This window comes from Chlorocebus sabaeus, chromosome 23 (genome assembly GCF_047675955.1).
Source record: "Chlorocebus sabaeus isolate Y175 chromosome 23, mChlSab1.0.hap1, whole genome shotgun sequence".
In the NCBI taxonomy this organism is placed as follows: Eukaryota; Metazoa; Chordata; class Mammalia; order Primates; family Cercopithecidae; genus Chlorocebus; species Chlorocebus sabaeus.
Window position 1 is genome coordinate 34,527,346 of NC_132926.1, and position 16,399 is coordinate 34,543,744.

At 38.1% G+C, this 16,399-nt stretch overlaps 1 protein-coding gene across 4 annotated transcripts in view; it reads left to right on the top strand.

Moving 5' to 3' along the window:
* The window catches only part of JAKMIP2 (janus kinase and microtubule interacting protein 2), a 184,770-nt gene that overhangs the window by 133,146 nt on the left and 35,225 nt on the right, over positions 1-16,399 (top strand). For 3 of the 4 annotated variants that reach the window (XM_008014885.3, XM_008014886.3, XM_008014890.3), the window contains 9 exons: positions 483-539; positions 1,447-1,566; positions 2,516-2,644; positions 5,220-5,303; positions 5,984-6,046; positions 9,555-9,653; positions 10,837-10,935; positions 12,606-12,659; positions 13,542-13,607. In XM_008014885.3, coding sequence (XP_008013076.2) covers positions 483-539; positions 1,447-1,566; positions 2,516-2,644; positions 5,220-5,303; positions 5,984-6,046; positions 9,555-9,653; positions 10,837-10,935; positions 12,606-12,659; positions 13,542-13,607 — 771 coding nt within the window. The remainder of the gene's footprint in view (positions 1-482; positions 540-1,446; positions 1,567-2,515; positions 2,645-5,219; positions 5,304-5,983; positions 6,047-9,554; positions 9,654-10,836; positions 10,936-12,605; positions 12,660-13,541; positions 13,608-16,399) is intronic. The other variant, XM_008014888.3, reaches the window with a different exon arrangement.

Genomic DNA, 16,399 nt, shown 5'->3' on the forward strand with positions numbered 1-16,399 from the left:
ACTAAAGTACTATCCATTTTTTTGAAGTCTAAAAATGATTCTGTTGTAAATTTTAACCTGAAAGTGTTTGTTTTAATATGACTTTCTCTAAATGGAGATACCCCTAGGTTTGATGTAGAAAGGATTACCTGACAAGTTGGAGAGTCATATTCGAGAAATGTACATGATAAGTACATGATAAGTAACTATTTTCATAGCTACTTGATGTTCAAGTATAAAACAAAGAATTCTGATTAGGAACACAGTACACTTTCTGATCATGAGGCTCCTTGTTCCACATAAATCATCAAGAATAGTTGTAGAAGATTCTTATTTTGAATATATTTAAGTATCAATCCCAAAAGTTGCCAAAATTTAAAAAACAAAGTCTTATTTTATTCCAAATATAACGCCTTATGGGAAAAAACACTCTGTCTTTGCAAAAAACTATAAAGCAACATCTACCAATTCTGGATCTGAAAAATATTTCAACTGTTTTCCAGGACCGAGAAAAGCTCATCCGTAGGAGAAAGCATAGAAGAAGTTCCAAGCCAATTAAGGTAATAAGAAATCGAAGTTATCAGGCATTTGCCACAAGCAGCCAGAGAGATGAGGCTTGGCATGGCATCTTCCTGCATGGGTGTGATGAACCAGGTGTTCCCGAACTGTCGCAGCAAACCATGGGCTTCATTTGCTAGAAGAAAATCTTTTCTGTTGACATTTCTTCGAAGTCTAAAAATGATTCCGTTGTAAATTTTAACCTGAAAGGGTTTGCTTTAATATGACTTTCTCTAAATGGAGATGCCCCTAGGTTTGATGTAGAAAGGATTACCTGACGAGTTGGAGAGTCCTATTCAAGAAATGTACATGCTTTTGATGTCTCCCACTGAATAGTATGAGAGTCTGATGCCCAGTTTATGACAATTAATATATTTTTATTATTCATTCAGACAATATTATTGATAACAATGCTCCCAATCCACCAATATCTCTATCGCCTCTTACAATCCACAAAGTTGTGTTATTCAGTTTGTCTATTTGATTTTTAATTTTGTTTTTACCAAGTATGCCATTTGTTTTTAATGTGGACTTGGATGATAAGACTTAAGATTTGATCATCTCTATCACCTGAGTTTTCGAAGTCCTTTGGTCATAGTTTAAATACAGGAAAGAGTAAACCACATTCGCTCATCATGATATAAAATGTAATCTAAAAGAGGCTTCCGTGTTTCTATGAAAAAAGCTAAATATTAATGAATTTTCTTAAGATGTCAGAAGTGAAATAATATGGGAGAAACACTTATTGGAATTATTATGCTCATGCCTAATGTTTTTATTTCAACAAAGCAGCATAAAGGATCCGTGTCTTCTATATTCACTTACATGTATGCCAGTTGACAGTATTTTAACATTCAACTTTCCCTACTGTTAGCTGTGTCAGTAAATATGTATTTTCCCTCCATGTAGAGGCCTGTTTTAGACCCTTTTATTGGCTATGATGAGGACTCTATGGATTCAGAGACATCATCCATGGCCTCATTTAGAACAGACAGAACACCAGCTACTCCTGATGATGACTTGGATGAAGTAAGCATTTCTACTTCTCTAGCCTTGGGTGATATTGTCACCAAATATTTTATTTAAGGGGGAAGAAAAAGCATTTCACTTTTCATCTCCTTTATATAAACAGCACAAAGTGGTCCCATAACAGTAACCAATTGTGAGGCCGCACTTTGTTATCTCTTGATAAATAGCTTCACTTATAGCAGGTAAACCTTTTAGAAATTTCTCTCCAGTTCAGTTCTCTAATTGGAAGACTTCTTTCCAAATAAAAGTTACTTTCCAAAATTCTTTATCTAGGGGAGGTAGGAACCCAGGAGGCCTTAGTAGGCTTTTGGATGTGGTCTGAGAGATTGTTGAGTGAAGTGTGCTCTGTGGGCCACCCTCATCAGAATGATCTAGAGGCCTCAGTTACAATGAAAATTTGGGGACCCTACCCATGCAACGCCTGACTCGGGATCTTAGGAATGAAACACCCCAATCTACATTTTTTCCCAAAATTCCATGTTGATTATGTTATGTCCTGAAGTTTAAGATGTGAAGCAATAAAACAGCTTTTATGATTTATCCGGGGGAAAAAAACAAGTTGTTGGAGATGAACATACTGAAAAGAAATATGAGTAAAATTCTAGGGTATCATTTCCTCAAATTTAGGTCCAAAATCTGGATATGACTTTTTCTTATTTGGATCCAAAATTGACTGCATTCTAGGCCCAAATGATTAACAATGAGAAATGTATCAATGCTAAATGCTTCTTTTACTAAAATAAATATTTACATATTTCTGCAGTGTCCATCTTGAAAATATTACAGTATTTGTGCCCATATATACACTTCAGAGCTAAAAACAAAATCAAGTAGACTGTTAAACAACATTTTACTTCTTGTAAAAAGTGGGCAAATGTTAATATTTCACATTGAACACGCGACTTGAACATAACACAATTCTTTGGGGGCTTTTTTTCTTAACCTCAAGAGTTTAGCGGCTGAAGAATCTGAACTAAGATTTCGACAATTAACAAAAGAATATCAGGCCCTCCAAAGAGCATATGCCCTCCTACAGGAGCAGACGGGAGGCATCATTGACGCTGAACGAGAAGCCAAGGTTAGTGTGTATCTGTGACAGTGAATTCGCGTGCAGCAATCACAGCATAAAAGTACCCTGGGCATAAAAATATCAATAGGACAGCTTTCCCTGTACTTTTCCCTCATCTGCAGCTTTTGAATTGTTATAGCTTTTATGTCAACAAACCTTGAATCTCGAGACATTAGAGCCAGCTTAGATCAATGCTTTTGTTCTTTTAAAGATAGTTGAGGACCTAGTTCTTGTTCTTGCTGTTTGAAAACATACATTTTCAAAGCTAGACAATATTGGATTTTGTTAAGCCATTTTTTTGTTTCTTGCTTAGAAAAAGAACTTTTTTATCTTTCAAAACCTATAGTAAGCCAGTGTCTTCTCTTTGTTAATAAGTGCACAGCATTTACTTTTGACAGCTTACCAGAATTTTCACAGACAATATCTCATTTAACCCTTGGGACAGCCCCCTAAGGCAGGTATTTTATAAAAGAGAAATTTGATACTCAGAGAGGTTAATTGAATCGCCCAAAATCGCACAAATAGTAAATGGCAAAGCTGATATTACAACTTGAGTCTTACTGGGTCAAATGTTCTTTCCTTTATATCATAACTGCCTCTCATGAGGCTATTTCAACAAAAAGAAAAGATAGACATGTACTATACTATTTCTTAATATTTATTGAGTGCTTGCTGTGTTCCAGGCATTGTGCTGAATACTTTACACACATTATCTATTTAATCCTAAAACAACCCTAGGAGCTAGATATGATTATTATCCTCTCTCTACAGAAGAGGAAATAATAGCTTAGTAGAAGTTCAATGTAGCTTAGTGAAGTTAAATTATTTACTTAGGTTTACCTAAGTTTCCTAGCCTTGTGACTTCATAGTCATAATCACCAGGCTATAATTGCCTCCTAGGTAAATTTACTTGAGCCAAAAGGGAGCATGACCACCCAGACCACCCAGTGATTTCATCCTACTTTCTTTCTGGAGGGTCTACAATGCACTGAGGAGTTTTGTAGAACTACTGTTTTTCAGTGGGAAAGGGTAGATATAACAGTTACACATTTTTAAACAGTAGCATGCATACACACATATATTAGTAAATATGCAGATTTTTTAAAAACACAGATTTAGAACAGGCAAGCAGTCATTACAAAGGAATGTGCCTGTAGGCTGTCATGTATATGCCCCAGTGCTATAATATTTGTGTTTAAGTGTTCTTACCAACATGGATTGGGGAGTTAAAATAATAGCATATTATTTTATTTTTATTTTTTGGAGATTCCTCCAAGAAAAGGAGACTCCTCCTTTTATTTTTTGGAGATTCCTCCCTGTTTCATTTAATTCTTCTGTCTAAATAAAGGTTTAGCATTATCTCTGGCCATTAAAATCAGGAAAACTTACCATTCTGAGAAAAATCATCTAAAAGAAACAAGGATGTTAGAAAAAGAACAAGAGAGTACATTTAAAGAGACTGGAAATTTAAAAATAATACAGATGAAAGCATCATTGAAAAAAGATAAAATTAGATCCAAGAAAAAATAGGTTACAGTCAACGTCAATTCACAGTTAAAATAAATCTTAGTAAAATTAATTATTTTGGGGGTCTGATAAATGTAAATGTAATATTTAATAATCAAAAGAATTATTCTCCTCACAGTGAATAAGGATAGCTATCATTGCTGTTTTTATTCAACCTTGTACTAAAAAACCTATCCATATTGTAAAACAACAACAAAAATGGGTTTACAGGCAGGAAACAAATTACTAGGCTAAATCACATAGGACAACAAGGTTGCTCCATACAAGATTAGTTTCAAAACTACTTATACACACAGACACACAAAATATGATATATATAGAGAGACAGACAGAAATTGATTTGGGGGCTTAAATTTAGGCACAAAGTTTGCTCTGAAAGAATGGAGAGGCCGGGTGCACTTTGGGAGGTGGAGGCGGATGGATCTTCTGAGGTCAGGAGTTCAAGACCAGCCAGGCCAACACAGTGAAATCCCATCTCTACTAAAAATACAAAAATTAGCTGGGTGTGGTGGCAGGTGCCTGTAATCCCAGCTACTGGGAGGCTGAGGCGGGAGAATTGCTTGAACCCGGGAAGCAGAGGTTGCAGTGAGTTGAGATCATGCCACTGCATTCCAGCCTAAGCAACAGAGCGAGACTCTGTCTCAAACAAACAAACAAAAAAAAAGAATCGAAAGAATTTGGGGAAGCAAAATGGAACAAGGCTTTTGTGAAAGGGAAATCATTCAGATAAAGAGAAGAGTGGAGAGTTACAAGGCATATTTAGGAAATAAGAATTATGTCAGCAGGCAAGGGTTTGACTCTAGGTTGATGAGTAGTAGGAAAATATTGGAAATATAATGGGAGTTCTTGAATGCCAAGCTAAAGAGTGAATATTAACCTGAAAATAAAGAATGCTACAGGGAGTTTTAAACAAGAATTTAGATCAGAAAGATTCTTTTGTCATAGAAAATTCTTCTTTTTTTCCCTCTCTCTCTTTCTCTTACTTGTTGAGTTCTAGTCAAGAAAGATATTGAATAACCATTTTACTTGCTGAGTTGTGGAATTTTTATTTCGCCAGGCTCAAGAACAGCTTCAAGCAGAGGTGCTAAGGTATAAAGCAAAAATTGAAGACCTGGAAGCGACTCTGGCTCAGAAAGGGCAGGTAGGCATTTGGTTGCTAGCTCTTCTGCAGATGCAGACAATTCAATCTGACCTTTCTCTAGCTCACCTGTGCATGGGCCGCACCCAGGACACAGCTTGGCTCTCCACAGTGATCTTTCTCAAACTGCGTTAGAATGTTCAACTCTGTACTTCTGTCCCTGGTGTTTTTCTGGCCAGAGTATGAACCCAGCCACAACAGTGAATGAGGTTGGGCAAGAGAAAGAATGCCAGAGGAAGAGGAACCCTGTACAAATAGCCTAGAGTTGTCTTAAGCTGCTAAGACCAAGACCCACCCCTCCAGCTGTGTTCTTTGCCTCTATGCTACATTTATGGTTCTGCATTTTAATGTTTTCCATCCATATGTATCTAGCCTGTGTGCATTCTGACCCTTTTCACTTTTTGCCTTTGTGGTCACTTCTGAGTCCCCAGAAGGCTGGTCCTGGATTATTCAAACTGGAAAAGATAGAAATAGGGAGTGATGATGAAAAGGGGGTTAAATTTTCCCGGCAACTTTGGCCCCAGTGTCTTTGAAGGAGCTGGCAGGGGTGGGTTCTACTTACCACTCTTTGGCAGGCAAACAAACAGGGTGGGTAGAAGGCAGCTCTGGCAAAGTGGTTTGACAACACAGGCTCTTTCATGCCACTCTGAAATGCTGACTGCGCGATATTCTTTGTCAAACAGGATTCACACTGGGTAGAAGATAAACAACTTTTCATTAAGAGAAACCAGGAGCTTTTAGAAAAGGTATGTTGGGCACAACACCCTAGCGGGGCAAAGGAGAAAATCATGAGAGATCCAGGAGCAGCAGGGGGTGCTCTCAGGAGTGGCACAGGGGCCAGGGGAAGGGGAGGCTTTTTCGGCGCTGCTCTGTCCTCGGCTGCGTGCTCAATCGCATCCCTGTCACCGCCATCACCATCAGTGAAGTGGCACGTGTGCATGGCTCTGCGCTGGGCATTGTGCAGACTTGAAAGGATGTGATCCCTGAAACCTCCTGATTTGCTAACCATATATACATATATACTGTATATATACTGTACATATATACATACACACACACACACACACATACGCACATGCACATCTTGTGTGGTTGTTTATCTACAACAAAACCTCTATGAGGGCCCGGCACAGTGGCTCACGCCTGTAATCCCAGCACTTTGGGAGGCCGAGGTGGGTGGATCACCTGAGGTCAGGGGTTCGAGACCAGCCTGGCGAACATGGTAAAACCCTGTCTCTGCTACATACAAAAAATTAACCAGACGTGGTGGCGCATGCCTGTAATCCCAGATACTTGGGAGGCTGAGGCAGGAGAATCATTTGAACCTGAGAGGCAGAGGTTGCAGTGAACCAAGATTGCGCCATTGCACTCCAGCCCAGGCAACAAGAGCAAAACTCTTATCTCAAAAAAAAAAAAAAAAAAGAAACAAAACAAGCAAACAAACAAACCTCCATGAATAGAACTTGTTATTTTGTGTGAAGAAGTGACAGAGTATGACTCCAAGACCATGCTGAAACCTAGCATAGGCTTAGATTCTCACTTTTAATCTTTTTATTAACCTTGAGTCTTTCTTTTTTTTTAATGAAAGATTTTGTTTTAGATGAATACTGTTTTTAAAACATAAAACAGTATTCCAGGAAATTACTCAACAAATTAAGAAACAAAAACGTGGTTTAGGCTTGAATAGATATAATTAATTTTGGTTATCTGAACATAGAGGCAATTAAACATTTTCAGTTCAAAGGTGGCTTTTCCTTTGATATTTACCTTCTATAAATCTAGTGAAAGATTTCTCTCTCTCTCTCTCTCTCTCTATATATATATATATATATTTTTTTTTTTTTTTTTTTTTTTTGAGACGGAGTTTTACTCTTGTTGCCCAGGCTGGAGTGCAATGGCGCAATCTCTGATTGCTTACTGCAACCTCTGCCTCTCAGGTTCAAGCGATTCTCCTGTCTCAGCCTCTCCAGTAGCTGGGATTACAGGCATGTGCCACCACACCCGGCTAATTTAAATTACAGAAAATCTTATATTATGTTTGACAAAAACAGAAATCGAAAGCCCAGTTGTGTAAGGGAAATAATTGTGTAGGTCAATCCAAAGGTATGCAGAAATTATTTTAGAATTGTTTCTATGAATATTTCTTATCCTTGACAAGTAATAAAAATTAACCACAACATCCTGGCTGGTAAGCATGAGAAGGAGAAAAAAGATGCTTGTCCTACCTCCCCTCTAGTCTGGCAAAGTGAAGACATCCTATCTCTTGCTTTGCATGCTGTGAGGCAGAGCTGATGTTTTCATCACTTAGATGTACAGATGATGTATACATCATATACAGAGTGGGCAGGTATTCAAAAATCGAGAACTGTTGTTTTCAGGAAGGTTAAGGGACCCTATAAAGAAACTGTTGGCATTGAATGAATTACAATCTGTACACCACTGATCTAATTGTTTCATTAACCACTAGAACCAGCAATCTCCCCGAATATTGCACCATTGATTCAGTAGAAGATTCTAGGAAGTAGAATCCCCTTTATAATCTTAAGTTAACTTCTACAAACTTTTGAAAGTTTACTAGGCCACAAATATCTAGGGTAGAAAACTTGACTACATTTATTAATGTCACATAATTTCTCACTATTTCCCTATCTTTCTTTTCCTATTAGTTTCAGAGATGCCCAGTAATAAGTGTTCTTATATTTCTTTATCATTAAAAAAATCCCATTATGTCTTCTATCTCATTTCTGTTAGTCTTAATCTCTTTGGGCTAAAGGAGGAATTTTTATACTCAGGCTTCTAAGAATAAAATAAGTAAAATAAAAGGATGGCAGAAGTGACAATGAAACTAAATATTTAACTGCAAATGTATATACTTGGGAAAGTAAGATTTGTCCTATGTTAAAAAGGCCCTGGGTTTGTATTTCTAAATTCAAGGTTTTAAATAATTGCTCTTCATAATGCCCACCCACACAGTTAATATCAAGGGAAGCTCAAAATCCATTGTACTTCATAAAGATTTTCTAATTCCTTAAAAGCCAAAGATGATGGCTGGGCACAATGGCTCACGCCTGTAATTCCATCACTTTGGGAGGCCAAAAAGGAGGGCGGATCACCTGAGGTCAGGAGTTCAAGACCAACCTGGCCAACATGGTGAAATACCGTCTCTACTAAAAATACAAAAATTAGCCAGGCCTGGTGGCAGGCACCTATAGTCCAAACTACTAGAGAGGCTGAGGCAGGGGAATTGCTTGAACCCAGGAGGCAGAGGTTGCAGTGAGCTGAGATTACACCATTGCACTCCAGCCTGGGGGACAAGAAAGAGACTTCATCTCAAAAAAAAAAATCCAAAGATGACTCAGACATGAACCCTGTCTGTAGGGGAAGGTGCATTTGTACATAACTAACTGAAATTCATGCTTTCTCAAGTTAAACTAGAGGTCCTATAAGAAAATCTAGAGGAAAACAAAAGGAGAGGTGTCACTTCTGAATGAATTGATTAGGGAAGGGTCTTATGGACATTAGAGCTTATTTAAGCACTAATGTTTAAGAGCTTAGCTTTAAGGTGTTTAAAGAAGTGTAGAATTTTCTCACATAGCAAAGGAGATAAAGTGAGCCATTTTCAGGCACAGCTGAGTAGTTACAGAGTTCCTGGAGTAGTCAGTTCATTGGGTGGGCCACAGTTTATAGATTCTAGTGTTTGCATGATCACGTGTGAGTGTGTTTGTACAGAGATGAGAGTGATAATATTTAAAACTGGAAAGCTAGGTGATAATCTCATTATTAAGGTTTTTGAATTCAGCGTTAAAGAGCTGGCTTTCTTCTGTAGTAATTGAAATTCAGCAAAGTTTTGTATATGATGAGAGCTGTTAAAAAATTTTCTGTAACAAATATAAGTTGAGAAATGAGAAGTATCAGTCCCCTTATGTATACTATGAAATTTGGTTCTAGTAGACTGTCTCTAACCCATCACAAGGGCAAAGTGAGTATTCTCAGATTTGCTACTCACAGAATTCCTAGATTTTAATTCCAAGGAACAGAGACGTCTTCTGGCATTTTTCTCTATGACTCAAAAAACTCAACCGAAGGATAACTAGAAAGAAAGCCAAAGACTTATTTTATTCACATCTACTTGGGAATTTTTTTCATGGTCTGGAAGACTTATTCACTGAGTAAACTGAGCACTATTATGCTTGCTTTGCAAAGTTGTAGGTGGTTTTTGCAATGCTTACCTAACTTCAAGATTTACTTTATTAGATAGAAAAACAGGAGGCAGAAAATCACCGGTTACAACAGGAACTACAGGACGCCAGAGACCAGAATGAGCTGCTGGAGTTTCGAAACCTAGAGCTAGAAGTAAGGAAATGATGATGATAATAATAAAAATAATCATAACTATTAACATGCACTGAGCACATTGAGGAGCTAGGCGCTGAATTAAGCATTTCAGATTCATACTCTCATTTGGACCTCACGATCACCCTCAAAATTATATAGTGGAGGCAACTGAGATCAAGTAACTTGCCTAAGTCCTGTAACTAGTAAGCGGTAATGCTTTGAGGCAACTCAAAACTGTCTTTGGTTACTGTTCTTTTCAGCACTACTATCTTTTATAAGCAAGACTAATAAATAATTTTTAAGTAAGTTTAAATAATAGATTTCAACCATCCTCAACATTTCATTGTTTTTAAATACTCATGTCCATCCTTAAGTAAATGTTGACTCATTAAAACGTGTTACTTCAAGAATTATATTTCAAAATGTGCTATATGAAAAAAATATTTTGTAGGTAAATTTGAATTTATAAGTAAACGTTTTAGTCCCTAATGCATTTACGAAAAAAAAAAAAAAAAAAAAAAAAAAAAAAAAGGCTAAGAAGCAAGGTAACTGGTCTTAGAAAATACCTTGATTAATCTGACCAAATTTCAGGTGTTTGTTTTTATTTTGCAAGTAAAACATAGAAACATCAGATTTTGATTGTATCCTGCAGAATCTGACTTAGGATCTGGTTCAGTGTGTGTTGATATATAAAAGTTTAAGAAAAATTCCCATTTGATTTCTGTTATTTTGCCAGTTATTTCTTCTTTAGGCTATTTCAAATTAGGTCTGGATAAAAAGTTAGGTGTTAGTAGGCTTCAGTGAAGAAGAGTCATTCTTTTGTAGCCCACATACCTTACTCATAAAGCTTGAATAGATTGAATATGCAAAAGGCTGTTAGCGGCCATAAAACTTCATGGCAAGACCACGCTATGATATTTGAAAGCTCTAAATATTCATACAGTTTAAACTGGAGCTCCACTTCCTGCATTTCCCTGACCAAAAAATTTGCAAGAATGGATGACACCATCTTCTCAATCGCTTAGTTGACTAGTCAGTTTTTTCCATCACATTTAATCATGAACATCTTGAGTTTGAATTTTTTTTCTTTTTGCCAAATGATATTAATAAACTGCTGAAATAGCATAAAGAGACCACTGGTTTAGTGTTTAATTAATCAGTTGTGTTTTTAATTTCCGTATATTCTTCACTGTATTTCAAGGAGAGAGAGAGACGATCCCCTCCATTTAATCTCCAAATTCACCCATTCTCAGATGGTGTGAGTGCTCTACAGATCTACTGTATGAAAGAAGGTGTTAAGGTAGGCAGATATTTCATTTTTTATGTTTGTAGAGATTAGAAAAACTGGGAGTTGGAAAAGGGGAGGTTGCTAATGACTATTTTGTCTTTCAGTCACTGGATGTCATCATTTTGATGCAAACTATGTAAGAATTGAAAGTAGTCACATCTACTAGAAAATTAACAGAATATTTTTTAATGTGTGACAGATACATAAATGATAACAGAAAAAACACAGGCATCCGTGATTATTTAGAACAGAGTCATATGAAGAAAGATGCAGCATTAAAATTAGCCTTAATTACCTGGGAGAAATGTGAAATCAATTTAATACTTCAAGAAATATATTTCAAGTCTGCCAGATAGAAAAGTTGGAGTCCCTTCTTTGAGCCATTCTAGGTGCTCTGGAATTCATAATCTTGGAATGGCAGAGTTAGAAGATGTTTGAAGTCATCTAGTCCATCATCTCTTTTGATGTGTTTAATTTAGGGAGAATTCCTCTTTTGGAAGGGTTTAGGGTTTATAACAGGTTGCATATTAAATAGCATATAATTATCTTTTTAGTGCTACTGGATATATTTTAAGTATTAGAGTTGAATTGAGGTGACTCTGTTCCCCAGGGAAATACATTGTCCTTCAGAGTGGTGAAATCACCTTGTGAATATCCGTTCCTGGGGTAAAGCTGGGATGCTGCCTGCTATTCCTGGTCTCTCCTTACCTTCTGCATGGCCCTTCCTGCTCCCACTCTGAGCTGCAAAATATACTTGCTTCAGTTGCCTTCTCTGTACTTATGAGATTGAGCTAGACTTTCCCTTTCCTGGTGGTACGACTCTACTGTACTGCTGTTTGAACATGAGTAAGAGGAGAACGTAGTACTAATACAGTAAAAAGTGGGAGAAAACTTGGGTAGTAAAGTTGTGCTTCCTTGCCTTCCATTTTAAACCATTGTCCTGGTGTGTAAACTTCTGGTTTTCCTGGGTGGCATGGTAATTTGTCAACCAAAGCAATTTTTGAATTTCACTGTAATTAAATGAAAACGATTTTCTTTGCCTTTTCCTTCGATGCTTTTTTTCTCAGATAAATCGCAAACAGCCTAATCCAATGAACTCTTTCAAATGGAGTTCAGCTGCTTCAAACTGACTCAAGGAACAGGAGTAAAAATAAAAGATGAAATTAATGCTAGCCACCTTAAAAAAAATAGTGCTGCACTATAGTTTTCTACATGGCAGTCAAAATTCAATCAGGTCAGAATTTTGCTAATTAGAATGAAATTGGTTGGTTCTTTATATTTATTACCTATTGCTTTTTTATACCTGAAAGTCTATCACAACTGAAAAAAAAGGGTTGGCAGTCATGAGAAGAAAGTTAGTGAGAATATTCCAAGTCCTTTACTACATGCTAGACTCTTTCACACACAGTCTGTTTATCCTGAAGATCAGCTCAGACTATGAAGTAGGTATTTATTATCTCCAATTTGCAACTAGCAAAATTAAGAATGATCTGTTAAGTACCTGGCCCAAGTTCACACAGCATGTAAGAAGCAAAATTGAAGCTTAAAACTAGGTGTGCCAGATTGAAAACATCCCAAGGAAGTTCAAGCCCTGAAATTTCTTCCTCTAACTTCATGTTCAGGCACTGATGGAATAGTAGGCTACATTTGTCTTTGACGTGAGTTCCTGCTTGATTTTGCAGGATGTGAACATCCCTGATCTCATAAAGCAGCTTGATATCTTGGGCGATAATGGGGTAAGTAAAGAATTGATTAAGTATAGTATAGATATGAATTTACCTAAACAGAGGCAAGAAATACTTAACAATGCACCATGTGTAAAGTAAGAGCACGTGAGATGCCATGTTCACTTCAGGATGTTGCTCCTTGGGAAGAATCTACAATTTATCACACAACTTGGCTAAGGGGTTGTAAGGATCTCTGGAAGGTAGTAGCAGAAATGAGACCTGTAAAGTGCTTTTTGTGGGCAGGTTTCAGGTTTGAATGCCGACCACATCTCCAGTGAGTAAAGCTAATTACTGTCTGACTCTGGCTCAAAGGCATCCAGTGTGAAATTAATCAGTCACGCATTTGCAAAGGCTGCTAAATACTAGGGCTGTTGGCAGTGCCATAAAAATGGACCAGAAAGCTATAATCCATTTTCTTTCTAAAAACACCTTCCAGACAGGGTCAAGGCACATTAATTCAGCAGGAGGACCATTTATTGTGATAGTAGGTGAATGGTGCTTGTAGGTTGAAGTAATCACCATTTTTCCCTTGAAAAATTATCAAAAGAGAGAACAGAATTAGTAAAGTTACATCAAAACTTTTATGAAGAGACTGTTCTTTATTCTATTTTGGTTTCCGTTTTTCTCATAACATGACTATTAATAAAATATGCCTCCAGTGACACAGAAATCAAATCAGTGTTAAGGAGATATAAAAAAAATCAGGCTTAATATACTTCTTCCAGGTTTTGATTAACTCTTTGTTCAGAATTATTACTAAACAGAATAGGAATTTGTTAAGCTTCAATACAGGCTTATACAGAATGCTCTGTAGCAGTCAGTCAGACAGTATTTTCTTTGGGATAAATAATATCAGTATGTTCAGCTTATGGCCTTTCTTATTTTTTACAGAATTTAAGAAATGAAGAACAAGTCGCCATAATTCAGGCCAGCACTGTGCTGTCCCTGGCAGAGAAGGTAATGAGTCGTACAAACATTTCAAATCATTTCCGTGTCTGGCTTAATACTGAAAGAGCAGGCTAGGGTGTGAAGGACATTCCCTCTGCACATGACTTTGTGTGTGAATACCTAACACACGTTTTATTTTTAAGGGTGGTACAACCCGGATAGAATGAGAACACCCAAAAGAAAAGTCTATACACTGATTCGGGGTGGGTGGATAATTTTTGCTTTGAAGTTCCTTAAAAATATATATAATTCTTTAAAAACAGAAAACCTTCTGGATTACATTATTTACACAATCCCTACCAACCTGGGAAACCAACAAAGAAGAGTTTTGTGGGGTGATGATAAACTGGAGCATTGCTCTTGTCATAGACTTTTCCTGGGGTGTGTACATACCATCACTCCCAGCTGATCTTAGGGCTTAGTAGTGGCTCATTGCTGTCTCATTCAGAAAGCCCGACAGAGAGACTGTCAGGAGAAAATGGACACTGACTGTGCTCTGGCTCCACCTTGTGTCTAAACCTGGTAAATGGCCAGACAAATTAGTGTATTCAGAGTACTTCATGAATCAGTGCATAAAGCCTGGCTGGGTGGCATGTGCCTATAGTCCTAGCTACTTTGGAGGCTGAAGGAGGAGGCTCACTTGAGCCCAGGAGTTTGGGGCTGTAGTGTACTATGATCATGCCTGTGAGTAACCACTGTACTTCAGCCTAGGCAACAGAGTGAGACTCCATCTCCTCAAAAAAAAAAGTACCAGTAAATACTTGAGAGTCATGTGCACATGGTTGGATGAAATGAGAACAAGCAATCAGCTGTCTCCACCAATCTGAAATGAGGGAATTCTACAGGTCAAATGACAGTTAAGTTACTCAAACAAAAGAGTGAAATAAGAAAAAACAGGGAGAACAAAGAAGAAGTATAGCTATGAAATAAAAAGACACTTAACCAGGTGTTTTTTTAAAAGGATATTTTGTTGACAACTGGAGAAATTTAATGTGGACTGGGTATCAGATGACAAAAGTAATTAACGTTAATTTTGGAAAGTGTACCAATAACCTTATGGGTTTTTTTTTTTTTTTTTTTAATAGAAAGGCCTTATCTGTTAGAGATACATATTGAAGTATTTACATGTGAAATAACATGAAAGCTGGGATTTTTTCTTTTTCTTTTTTTTTTTTTTTTTTTTTTTGAGACGGAGTCTCGCTCTGTCACCCAGGCTGGAGTGCAGTGGCGCAATCTCGGCTCACTGCAAGCTCCGCCTCCCGGGTTCACGCCATTCTCCTGCCTCAGCCTCCGGAGTAGCCGGGACTACAGGCGCCCGCCACTGCGCCCGGCTAATTTTTTTCTATTTTTTAGTAGAGACGGGGTTTCACCATGGTCTCGATCTCCTGACCTTGTGATCCGTCCGCCTCGGTCTCCCAAAGTGCTGGGATTACAGGCGTGAGCCACCACGCCCGGCGGGGATTTTTTCTTTTAAAGACACTTTCTTCCTTCGCAGTTTAATTACAGACCTGATCACTTTCTCTGATCTCTCCCCAGCAAATGCCACATTGTCTCTAACGGACAGTCCAAATTTAGAATTTGGAGTACAGACGCTCTGGGATTTGAGTCTTACCTATTTCTCTAGTGTTTCCTCTCCCTTCTCTCCCTCCGTTCTCTCTCTCTCTTTCTGCCTCCATTCTCCACTCTTGGTCCTTTACACTGATCTTTTTACCTGGAAAATATTCCCATCTTGCCTTTCTACCTCTGCCTGGCTAAATCTTGATCATCAGACCTCCCCATACATGAAGAAGCCTGCCTATTCACTCAAGCCCCCTTAGGTGTTCTTGCTCTATGTTCCCACAGTGGCCTGTGCTACTGCTCCCAAGACTTTTGACAATTGCATTGCAGTGTCCATTTGCATTTGTCATATCGCCCCATCTAACTACCACTAGACTCTAAGGCCCATGAGGACAAATAGTTGTGTCTCTCCATTCCCCACCCCCTGTTTTTTGCCCTAGCTTTTCACACCAGTCCAGCACATGTACTAAGTGATGAATAAATGTTAACTGAAGGAGCAAAGGTGTGAATTTGTGAATGCTCACAAGACACCATTTCAGTAACAACACAAAGATGAAAAAAACACAGTCTGTGCCTCCAGTGCTGCTATCATCTGGCAATGATAGCCAGAGAGCCTCATTCATCTGGAATCATGAAGGGCTGCAATTCTTTATTGCAAGAAAAAAAATCGCCTTGGTTTAGGCTACAAACAGCACATAGGCTGATTGTATGGAAGATGAGGACTGAGGAGGTGAAAGAAAGGAAATACAGCCTTGTGTGTCTCACATTTACTGAGATTGATGGGAGAAGTATCTTCTGCTCCCTGGCTGTGTGGGTGCAGTACAACTGTACTTATCAGAACCAACAACTGTACTTATCAGAATCAAGACTTGCGCAGTGCTCCTTTGGAGACAGGCACTTTCTAACTGCTGAAGACTCGGTACTATTGTGACCTTTATTTCACACAAGGAATCTGAAGCACACACACAAAAAAGGTAGATAACTGCCTAAGGTCACACAGCTTGAAGCTGATGCAGTCAGGATTCATACCCAAGCAGTCTGGTTCCAAAGCCCATGATCTTACCTCTTGCACCTAACTCCTCCTGCAGGAAATAGGCTTTGCAGACCCCATGTGAGCTGGGCTGTCGGAGCTGAGGCAAATTAGCCCATGCCTCTGCTTACCTTTTTGGCAAGACAGGTATAGGGACCAGCTGAACAAATACAGGGTGATGACTCCATGCTTAGCACTGTGGTAGAAAGCTGGG